This window comes from Callithrix jacchus, chromosome 2, assembly GCF_049354715.1.
Source record: "Callithrix jacchus isolate 240 chromosome 2, calJac240_pri, whole genome shotgun sequence".
NCBI classification, from domain to species: domain Eukaryota; kingdom Metazoa; phylum Chordata; class Mammalia; order Primates; family Cebidae; genus Callithrix; species Callithrix jacchus.
The window spans coordinates 9,690,085-9,701,845 of record NC_133503.1 but is presented as its reverse complement, the minus strand read 5'-3'; the positions used below and the strand labels follow the sequence as shown (position 1 = coordinate 9,701,845).

Here is an 11,761-nt window from a genome sequence, read left to right as displayed (position 1 = left end):
TTTCCAGCTGAGGTGCTGGCTCTGGGCCACAGTAGGTGGCCGCCCTCTCTGGCTCGATCACCAGCACGAAGGCAGGGACTCTCCTTTGGGACTGCTTGTTACGGATGCCCCTTGCCCACCCCCAAGCAAGGACACCCCTCCTTCTCTGTCCCTCTCCCCTGTCCCCAGGGCCCGTCCCACCTTGAACCTCTGCATAGCAGGATCCAGATTCCCGCTCCAGGAATATCAGAACTAAGACCAGCTCATCTCGCCAATCCTCTTACGGTTTAAGCCAGTGCTGTCCCCGGCGGCGGCTGCTGGCCACGTGTGGCAGATGGAGCACTTGAAATGTGACAAGTCCAAACTGAGACCCACGCTTGACGTCAAATACACACCAGTTTCAAGACTTGGTACAAAAACAGAATGCAAAATATCTCAATAATTTTTATTTTGATTTCACGTCGAAAGGATTATACTTTAGATATGTTGTGTTAAATATATTATTGAGAATAGTATTAATTATGTTTTATTTTATATGGCTACTATTAAATTTAAGATCAGAGGAGGGGCTGGACTTGGTGGCTCAGGTTCACACCTGTAATCCCTGCATTTTGGGAGGCCGAGGCGGGCAGATCACCTGAGGTCAGGAGTTCAAGACCAGCCTGGCCAACATGGTGAAACCCCGTCTCTACTAAAAATACAAAAATTAGCCAGCCATGCCAGTGCATGCCTGTAGTCCCAGCTACTCGGGAGGCTGAGGCAAGAGAATCACGTGAATCCAGAAGGCACAATCTGCAGTGAACCGAGATCACGCCACTGCACTCCAGCCTGGGCAACAGAGCGAGACTCTGTCTCAAAAAAAAAAAAAAAAAAAAAAAATCTGAACTTTGTCTGGATTTGCTCAGACAAAGTGAGGGCGTCTGAGCAAAGCAATGACATTCTCAGAGCTCTCCAGAGGCTGGAAAGTCTGTCCTTCCAAAATGGATGCGCCGAGAGGAGCTGGAAGACAGAGATGGCCTGTGGGTGACTCGGCTGTTGCCCCTTGGTAGCACTGAGCCAGGCAACAAGCAGGTGAGGCTTGTCGATGAAAATAGCGAAACCGGAGCTCCCCAGGCAGCCGAGTGCACCCAGTAGCCCTCTGTGGGCAGTTTTGCATGTGTGACCTTAGTCAGGCGTACAGCTAGGCAACGAGGGGGCACCACACCGTTGAGCACTGATGAGGTCTTGAATGAATGAATGAATGAATGAATGAATGAATGAATTATGGCCAATGACTGTCATCTCCAGTCCTTACATTATGTATTGTGTGCACTGGGCTACACAGCACGGATATTCAGTACAATGGATTCGATTCTGAATTGAGGCCCCTTTTGATGTACAGATGATTGCATGTGTGCAGTCTCATTGCATGTATGTTCGCGGAACTCCTGCAGAGGCTGCTAAGCAGAAGCAGTGCTCAGGCTGAGACAGGACGCAGGGCCCCGGGCCCCGGGGGAGAGGTCAGTTCCAGCCACCTCAAGTCTATCCCTGTGAGGGCCCCTCCACAACCCTCCTGGATCCCCCCACTGCAAGCTCTCTCCCCCTGGCTCCGGACTCTCCCCGTCCTGGAATTAATAAAGACTCTGTGCAGACTGCGGTTTGCAAGTCTGAAAGCTGGTTCCTGCCCACGTCACTGCCTCAAGAGAAAAGGGGTCCAGCTCCCCACAGCACCCCCTGCCTTCCTCCTTCCCAGGAAGTGAGAGACCCGCAGATACACCACTGACTTCCCCTCCCCTTCAGCAGACACATCCCGGGCGTCGAGCCTCAGACCCTGCCCCTGGGCAGCCCGACCCCCACCAACAAAGGCTGGCTTGGGGTGGGGCTTTCACCCCAGCACAATCTTCATCAGCTACCCTCAAAGCACCCCCGAATAAACACATACCATAAGTGACAGCCGTGCACGGGCTGCCTGTGTACATCTTCAAGACAATTCTCCTGGTGCGTCCCCAACTTCCAAAATTACAGAGCTGCTCCCTCCAAAGACCCAGGAAAGGGAAGGGTTTGTCCGGGGTCCTGGGGTGGCCCCGTATAGACCAAAGCCTGATAGGTGTCCTAGAAACAAGAGCCGCTCTTCCAGGACGAGTGATGGCAGCCCTGGTATTCATACAGTCCCAGTACCGGCTGAACACAGAGCATCCTTGATCTAGCAGAAATACAGGACCACAGTGCATTTGCCTCTGCAGTAATCTCTTAGCTAGGAGTGTGGATCACCCTTAGACAGATGAGGAAACTGACCCTCTGTGGAGAGGTTATCCCACTAGAAAGGCGAGAGCCAGAAATTTACTTCTGGGTCCACCAGTGCCTGCATTTGACCTTTCCACTCAGGGCCACCCCTGCTGGCACTGCAGACTGCAACAGTGATCCTGGCTGCACAACGAGCCTTCAACCCATCCCTTGGAGCCACCATGCTTCAGGGAAAAGCCCACGGAGCATGTGGCTTCCATGCTGACCCCTGACGGGCTGTGACCTAGGACCAGCAAGTTTCCCTCTCCTATTCTCTGGGTCTCACATTTCTTTCCCACTAGCAATAGTGGGAAGTGAAGGGTGGGGGACACGACCACACATTCCAACCCCCAAAATTCCCCAGGGTCCTGGTCCAGCTCAGTCCTGGGAGCAGAAATGCACAGTCCTCCAGGAATGCGGTCCCAGCTGTTTTAATGCAGGTCGCCCCCTCCTGGCCACCAGAGGAATGTCAGCTCCGAGCCTTCCCAGAGGCGCCAGAGAACAGCAGTCCAGAAGCTCCCAGGCTGATCTGGGCGCTAACCGTGCTCAGCGTGGGGGTGGGAGGTGACCCAGTGATCACGGGAAGCCAGGCTGCCTCTCAGTCTGCAGGGGGCTCCCACCTCCCCGTTCCCCCACAGGGCACCTGGGGATCCAGCCTGAGTTGTGCCAGCCCCTGAGGCCTGCATGGGGCGGGGTATAGGGCTGTGACCTTGACCTATGCAGAATAGAACCCTGAGTGTCGGGATCCTCCCTGTGCTCCAGATGCCCGGGAACAGCACCGACATGGCCTTAACTCCCAGGCCATTCCCCTGCCTCTAGCCCCCTGGCCCCTGCAGGCATCCACCCTAGACCCAACACCTCGGCCCCAGCTTCAGGCAGGAGGCTGAGACCTTGGCCCCTGCAAAATGCAGCCCTGTCCAGGGTCCCCTACCACCCCTTGGGTCCCTCCCAGAGCAATCCCATCCTGATCCTACCTTCCAGGCCAATCAACCTGCAGCCCCCTGACCTCTGCAGACATTGCCCCCCCTACCCCAGGAAAACCCAGACCTGCCCAATACCTCCCCTCCCCAGCTTTGGGCAGAACCTGTCTCTAGCCAGGCCTGGGGGTGTTGGGGAGTCTGGAGGGCCGGGGTGGGGGCCGAGGCGCGGGACAGCTGGCCTGTGTCCCCACACTGGGCCCGGGGCCCAGCCGGAGGGGCGGGAGCCTGGCCACTCGGGCCTTGGCTGGGGCTGGGATTTTTGGCCGGGCCGCCAGGCCCTCCCTCCCGCTTCCTCTCCCGAGGGCTGTCCTGGCAGGGGCCCCCCTCGCACTTTCTGGCGGGAGCAGGGCCAGCAGCGAGAGAACAGTCGCAGAGGGAAAGCGGGAAAGAGATGGGGGAAAGTGTGTGTGTGTGAGTGTGCGCTTGTGTGCATGTGTGTGCGTGTGTGTGTCAAGGAAAAGAGCCCGCAGTCCAGCAGCCCGAGCCCGGGAGGCTTGTGAGCCCGGCCTTTCGTAATTGTCCCCTCCCCGCGGCCCCCTCCCCCAGGCCTCCCCCCTCTCCCGCCCTCCCGCCCGCCCTCTCTCCCTCCCTCCTTCCCTCGCAGCCGACGAGGCAGCAATTAGGCTTTGGGGATAAAACGAGGTGCAGAGAGCGGGCTGGGGCATTTCTCCCCGAGATGGCGGGTCTGACGGCGGCAGTCCCGTGGCCCGGAGTCCTCCTGCTCCTGCTGTCGATCCTCCACCCCTCTCGGCCTGGAGGTAAGGGCCCCTCGCCCCGTCCCTAGCGCTGCCCACAGCCGCGGGCCCTTTGGGCCAGGTGACTGGACGCATAAGAGGGAGACCTTCACCCCTGGGTCCTCCAAGGGGTCCCAGGTGGGAGCCCCTCGGCCACTGGGTCCTCGGAACTGCCCGTCCAGGAGCCAGCCCTATGCCCAGCAGGAACCTGCCAAACACCCCCTTGACTCAGAATAGTCCCAACCCGGTGTCCAGGCTTTGCTGCTCTTCGAGGGCTGAGGGGTCCCCACTCAGGTGCCTGCCCCGTGGGGGGATCAGAGCATCCTGGGGGAGGGCCCAGTGGGAACCCCTGGGTCTGGAGGCACCACAGTCTGCACACCTGTGGACACAGCTGGGTGTGTACGCACCGGCCCTGGGGCCGGGGGACCTGGGCTTGAGACTAGCTCAGCCACCGTCAGCTGTGTGACCTCAGCAGGTTCCTTGACTCCCTGGGAAGCCAGGATCCCCTGTGAGGAAGGTCAGGGCTCCACTGATGATGGGTTTGCAGGTTGGAAAGCTGCTGCTGTGTTCTCCCTGCTGAGGAGGGTGGGGACTCCTGGTATGCGTGTGTGCGTACGTGTGTGTGCGCGCGCATGTGCGTACGTGTGTGTGCACGCGCATGCACAGGAACTATTGCTCGTGTGTATATATGTGAGTGCACAGGTGTGCATGTGTGCAGATGCCGGCTATGTCACTGGAAGGGTCTGCTCAGGGGTCCATCCTTAGACAGGTGTGTGTATGTTTTGGGGAGGCACGTGAAGCTGCTCCTTGGTGTGTGGGAAAGTCTGCCACCGACAGACAGGTAGACGTGTGCGCATGCAGACACGGGTGATCTGGCCTCCAGGTGTGGCACAGGTGCGGATTGTCACTGTGTGTGTGATGGGGCGTGAGCATCTGTGTGTGTGATGTGGTGGGAAAGTCTGCCACCGACAGACAGGTAGACGTGTGCACATGCAGACACGGGTGATCTGGCCTACAGGTGTGGCACAGGTGCGGATTGTCACTGTGTGTGTGATGGGGTGTGAGCATCTGTGTGTGTGATGTGGCATGCAAGCAGGAAAAGGCAGGCTGGAGAAGGCATCTGTGTCCTGGCAGAGGCAGTGTGTCCGTGTGGACAGGGGACCTGGGTTTGAGACCAGCTCAGCCGCAGTGAGCTGTGTGACCTCAGCAGGTTCCTTGACTCCCTGGGAAGCCGGGATCCCCCGTGAGGAAAGTCAGAGCTCCGCTATTTGACGCTAGGGCATCTGCTATGTACCCCAACCCAGGCCCAGTTGGTGATGGGGTTTGAGGGTGCCCTCTGCGGGGCTGCTATGCCGTGGACAACTGGGGGACACCGAAGATGCTCCCCAGGCATGGGAAAGAGGAGGGTATTTGGTAGGGGGGTCTGGGGGGGTCTGATTTCTTTGGGCATCCTCTTTGCCATGAGAACCAGGCACTGAGTAGGGGACAGGGGGCCACAGGGCGGAGTCAGGGGCCCGGGCAGGAGCTGCAGCTGTTTCCGTGAGATTGGACGGTCTTCCTGTTCAGAGCCTGCTGCTAGACCTAGGCGAGACCAAGGGACATGGGTACCAACAGGTGGGGCGTGGCAGGGGCAACAAGCCAGGTCTGAAAGCCCGGGTCTGTCTCAGCCTCCTCTCCAGGTGTACCCCCAAACACCCAGCCACCCGCCTTCCCAGATGGGGCCACCGCCTATAGGGTGGCAGCTCATCATCAAGGAAACTTGGGAGTGAGAAATGATTATCCTCACTTGACAAACAAGGAAACTGAGGCTCTGGCAGGCTATGACAGTCCCTGGGAGGTTAGTGTCAGTCAACTCTCTGCCCCAGGTGAGAGGGCGAGGGGGTCAGGAGCCAGCTAGCAGGCAGCATTTGGGAAAGGCGTGGGGCTCAGTCCGGTCCTTTATAGCGGGCATGCCCTGGGCGGAATCAGCCCTTGCCCGTGTCCTCAGCGACACTGCTAAATGCCCAGCTGGCCTGGCTCTTTGCAGGGATCAATCTCAGCTCTGTCCCAGGTGGCTGGACTTTCGAGGTCCAAATAAGGGGTATGTGAACTGATGGGCTCTTCTGGGGTTTTGCACAGACGTCCTACTGAAGTCTGCAGAGGTCAGGGAGCCGAACGGGCAGTGGGGTGCTCAGTCACACGTCACTGCCCCTCACCTGGCTGCCCTGGGGAAGCCTGGCTTCTCCCTCAAAGAGGAGGGTGTCATTTATGCAAGTTCCCCATCTCCAAGGGACCCTCTTGGGGGCAGGGTGGGGGAGCAGGAGGAGGGGACAAGCGACCCAGCCCCCACCCTGTTTCAAAAGTGATCATGAGAAATTAACGCAGGTATAATTCTTCCCCATTCCCCAGAAATAGGATCAGAGATTTTTGTTTTTGTTTTTGTTTTCTGATTTCAGAACTAAAGATAGTTTAAAACAGGGGTTTCCTTTTCTTTTATTTCCCTTTTTTTATTTTTATTTTTTTCCCTTTCTTTTTTCCCCTTAATTGAGACGGGGTCTCGTGGTGTTGTCCAGGCTGGTCTGAATCCCTGGGCTCAATTGATCCTCCCACCTCAGCCTCCCAAAGTGCTTAGATTACAGGCATGAGCCACCGCCTCTTTTTAAATATTTTTTTCCCCTGTCCCTACATAGGAACAGGAGTTTCCAAGCCAGCTATCTACTAGAGTCCCCCCCAAGAACCCCTGCTTGCTTTGCTTACGGAGGGACCTGGACTCGGAGCCTTTTCAAGCTCCCCAGTGACGGTGGGTCGCCCGGGCAGACAGCAGGGGTTTGGAGATTGATCCCGCTCCCTATGTCTGTCTGCTGGTCCCCGGCATGAGGGCGAATGTGCCCTGTGTGGGAGGGGACACAGGCACCGAGTAGAGGACAGCTTGTTTTTCAAAAACCTTTGGCAGCCTTCTGCACACAAACAACAAACAGCTCCGTGTGGTCTTATCTGCTCCCTGAGCCGGCCCCTTGGACTTCGGTTTGGCAAAGCCCCTTGCCAAGGCCGGCTGGCCCCAGGCTCGCTCCCAAACAGCCCGCTCCCAGCTCTTTGAACCTGGAGCCCAGGGCCCGGGCAGACAGCCCTACATGAGACTTGGGGTCAGCTGGGGGTCCCAGACCAGGCACTACTACGGCTCACTGATTCTCCGTTTCCCCAACCGCAAAATGGGAAGAAACATCCCTGCCTGAAGTATCTCCTAGGGCCAATGAGAGGTTCCAGCAATGTAATATCTGGGGGAAAAAAATGCATCCAAAAAAATGACCGTGGGGATGGGCGTTTTTAAAACAATTTCTTCTCTTATTCAGAGTCTGCTCATTTGGGCTCTCGATTCTTGAATTAGTTCACATCAATAAGGGTTCAGTCTCCCTCTCGATACTTACGCCAGGTTGTGTCTAGTGGGGAGGCAGCTCACATGTAAATAGATGTGCAGTGATAAAAGAGGCAGACAGGACAGGGTTGGGAGTGGCCAGAAGGAGCGTGGGGAAATCCAGGAAGGCTTCCCAACAGAGGTGACATTAGAGTTAGACCTCAACATAAAAGTAAACGGGGCCAGATGCAGTGGCTCATGCCTGCAATCCCAGCACTTTGAGAGGCCCACGTGGGCAGATCACTTGAGCCCAGGAGTTTGAGACCAGCCTGGGCAACATAAGGGAGGCCCCTGTCTCTATTTTAAAAATAAATAAATAAACATTTAAAAATCAATAAATAAGAAAGAAAGGTAAATGTGGCAGGGGCAGTCCGGGGATGAGGGGTAAGTCTCACACTCACAGGATCTAGGAGGCAGAACCGAAGAGACAGAAAAGCAGACTCCTTCTTGAGCGGAGGAACCCCATCTGCAGGCAGTGCTAACAGCCTCGGGAGGTGGTGAGTTTCCCGTCATGGGAGGTATGCAAGCAGAGCACGAAGGATGTTTGCGGAGGGAGGTCCAGCCCAGGCCAGAAGACTATTATGATCCCTGAGAGTCTAGGATCGTGATTCTAAGATGCGAGAGACAAGTTCCACCCTGGGCTAGTCGGTGAAACATGCCAAAACCACATAAAACAAGACAAGCATTCTCCAGGCCAACTGCTGAGCGCCAGCTGAGCAGCGCAGTCAGGGAGAGCCACAGGCTCGGGAAAGGCAGGCGGGAGATCTCAGCTCAGCCCTGGTGCAAGGGTAGGGCTTGGACGGAGGCGAGGACGTTCCTGGCGAGAGAAACGGCTTGTGCCAAGGAGCAGAGGGAGAGGTGAGGATGCCCCGGGGGGTATGGGGAAGAGGCTGGTTCCCTTTCCAGAGGCCTTTCCAATGTCCAGCTGCTGTCTACTTGCATTCCCACCTCTCTGTGCTTGCAGAGAGACAGGAATCCTTTGCAGCCCCTACATCTTCTACACTTCCTCATTGCAAAATTGGGATTAAAATCTCGGGCTCCCCAGGCCCTCACGGTTCAGGCGTGAAGTTTGGCAGATGCCACCACCATCAGGATCTGAACAGTGGAGAGTGAGGACGGAGGAGAGCTGGGGGAGGGAAAGCCGAGTCTTCCCCCAAAAAAACTCCTGGGGTGTGGGAGGGCAGAACCCCAGGAGAAAGCAAGTCAGGTTCAGCCAGGCCCGGAGCCTCAACAAGCCCGAGGCAGGGGGACCCCTAGGGCAGATGGGGATGAAGATTAGAGCCGGACCCACAGACAACCTCCCTGCCTCCTCTCCACGTGATTCACCCGTCATGTATTGAGTGACTCCTATATACCTGGCCCTGGGCAATGGACCGTGCAGTGACATGGAAAAACAAAATGTAAGGGCCACTGCCTTTTTATCTTTGAGCAATGACTGTGTGCCAGGTCCCGAAGAGGACCCGGCCCGTTACTTGAACCGTTCTTGGTGACTGTGTGCCAGGTCCCGAAGAGGACCCGGCCCGTTACTTGAACCGTTCTTGGTGACTGTGTGCCAGGTCCCGAAGAGGACCCGGCCCGTTACTTGAACCGTTCTTGGTGACTGTGTGCCAGGTCCCGAAGAGGACCCGGCCCGTTACTTGAACCGTTCTTGGTGACTGTGTGCCAGGTCCCGAAGAGGACCCGGCCCGTTACTTGAACCGTTCTTGGTGACTGTGTGCCAGGTCCCGAAGAGGACCCGGCCCGTTACTTGAACCGTTCTTGGTGACTGTGTGCCAGGTCCCGAAGAGGACCCGGCCCGTTACTTGAACCGTTCTTGGTGACTGTGTGCCAGGTCCCGAAGAGGACCCGGCCCGTTACTTGAACCGTTCTTGGTGACTGTGTGCCAGGTCCCGAAGAGGACCCGGCCCGTTACTTTTTAACCGTTCTTGGTGACTGTGTGCCAGGTCCCGAAGAGGACCCGGCCCGTTACTTGAACCGTTCTTGGCAACCTTGCAGCAACCAAGTGATTATCTGCCTCCTGTTACAAAAAAGGAAACCGATATTCAGAGAGGTTGAGTGACTTGCCCAAGGTCACACAGCTGGTAAGAAGCAGCAAAGCCAGAATTAGAAGCCAGAGGGGTCTGTCCTGAGCGCCTTGCTCTTCCCCCCACCTCCATCACACTGTTCCGTGCAGTCTGCTCTGGAGCCAGAGATTAGAGAGAAAGGAACAGAGGGACGTGAAGAAGGAGGGAGCGGGGAGAAAGAGGAGGAAGGAGAAGCCGAGGCAGAGAAAGGCACGTAAGAGACTGTTGAAAGCTGGAGGCCGAAGCCAGAGAAGGCATCAGAGGCCCGAGGCGGCCATGTGTGCACTTGGCAGTGGATGACAGGGCGCAAGTGCTCCTTCCCAGCAGGCCCAGCCCCCGTGGGGCCACTGCTCCGAGCCTCGAGGTTCTGACCAGATTACTTGCACACTTCAGGCCTGGATTGCAGGGCCTGGAAAACCACAAGTCGGGAGGGGGTGGCACTGGGGTCTTGGCACGGGGTGCCTGTGACAGCTCCGCAGCCCCGACCCTGCTGGGCTGCAGCTGAGGCTGACAGGGCCCTGAGGCCAGCAAGCCCAGCTGTGCAGCATCGTCAGGCCTCGGAGGCCAGACGTCTCGCCGCGAGGCCTCCCTGGACACACTGCCGATCTGCCAGACACGGTCCCTGAGCTCCACCCATGCCCCATGGGGCTCCCAGCCCCTTTCAGCAAAAGCAGCGAGGGAGGGCAGGGCTGGGGCGTTGGCAAGGTGGCTTGTCAAGCTCAGAGGGGGGCCTGGTGAGGTGGAGCCAGGGCCCCGGTTTGGGACCAGGTCTGTTGCCATGGCAACGGCTCAGGCAGGGTCTGGAGCCAGCATCACGGTGTTCCCCAGTGAGAGCTTCACTGGTCCATGGGGACTGAACTCGTGATCCTGCCTGGCCGGTGAATTCGCTTTTCCTTAGGAAACTATTCACTGTGCTCATTCACGGCGTCCCCCTGCGGCCCTGGCCCCTCCTAAGACAGCTTGTGTCAGACGGCCAGAGCCCCACCCAAGCTCGGCTGCCCAGTGGCTGAGGACGCTGACCTCACGCCGTCCTATCAGCGTGGGAATGGCTACATTTGTGCTGGCAGCTGTGCCTCCTCAATGCTCGCTGTGGCAGCCCGGCCTGCCCTTCCCAAAGCTCTGGCCTCTACCCGGTGGCTTGGCTCCGGGAGAGACTGGGCTGCCTGGTGAGAGGCGCTCAGACCCAGTGTCTCCTGCCCCAGGCTCCTCCCTGACTCCAGGGAGAACCAGGTAACACAGCGAGAACCATCATACTCAAAGGACTGGAAGCAGGGCACAGGGGCCTGTCATCCTAGCGCTTCAGGAGGCCAAGGCAGGAGGACAGCTTGAGCCCAGGAGTTCAAGACCAGCCTGGGCAACATACTGAGACCCCCGTCTTTACAGAAAAATAAATTAACCAGGCATGGTGGTGCATGCCCGTAGTCCCAGCTACTTGGGAGTCTGAGGCAGGAGAATAGCTTGAACCCAGGAGGCAGAGATCATAGAGCTGAGATCGAGCCACTACACTCCAGCCTGGGTCACAGAGCGAGTGACCATCTCAAAAATAAAGGACTGGCCTAAGCTTGGATCCAGGCTCCATCTCTCTACAGCTGTGTGGCCCCAGGCATGTCCCTTAACCTCTCTGAGCCTGATTTCATGTCTGTTAAAATGATAGTCTCTGGACGTGGTGGCTCACACTGTAATCCCAGCACTTTGGGAGGCCGAGGCAGGCGGATCACTCGAGGTCAGGAGTTCGAGACCAGCCTGCCCAACATGGTGAAACCCAGTCTCTACTAAAAATACAGAAATTAGCCGGGCGTGGTGGCACACGCCTGTCATCCCAGCTACTCAGGAGGAGGAGGCAGGAGAATCACTTGCACCTGGGAGGCGGAGGTTGCAGTGAGCTGAGATCATGCCTCTGTACTCCAGCCTGGGGGACAGGGCAAGACTCCATCTCAGTCTCAAAAAAAAAAAGAGCCATGATAGTAAGCTCTGCGCTTCCAACTTCACAGGCCCACTGCAGAGAGCAAGAATGAGAGCTCCCTTTGTAAATAGAAATTGTCCTGGAGACAAGCAGAGTCATGATCGCCGTCAGCGTCATTCTTGTTTCCAGTGAAAGTAACGGCAGAACCACAGTTACTCTTGCACCAACCTGATCATTCTGGCTCCTGGAGGACTGACTCTACCTGTGTCCTTTCAGGGGTCCCTGGGGCCGTTCCTGGTGGAGTTCCTGGAGGAGTCTATTATCCAGGTAATGTACACGAAACTTCCACACACCCAAGTCGTGCAGACGATGATGATGTCCACGAGAGATGCACATTTTCACATCCTAGAAGGTCGGCACGCTGACACGCCTGCCAGAAGTGATGCCAC

The 11,761-nt window shown here is 57.2% G+C and overlaps 1 protein-coding gene across 50 annotated transcripts in view; it reads left to right on the top strand.

Annotated features, from left to right (window-relative positions):
• The first annotated feature begins 3,881 nt into the window (after positions 1-3,881).
• Positions 3,882-11,761, top strand: part of ELN (elastin) — a 46,665-nt gene continuing 38,785 nt past the window's right edge. For all 50 annotated transcript variants that reach the window (XM_078354741.1, XM_078354851.1, XM_078354790.1 and 47 more), the window contains exons 1-2: positions 3,882-3,979; positions 11,589-11,639. In XM_078354741.1, the coding sequence (XP_078210867.1) occupies positions 3,898-3,979; positions 11,589-11,639 (133 nt within the window). In that variant the 5' untranslated portion in view covers positions 3,882-3,897. The remainder of the gene's footprint in view (positions 3,980-11,588; positions 11,640-11,761) is intronic.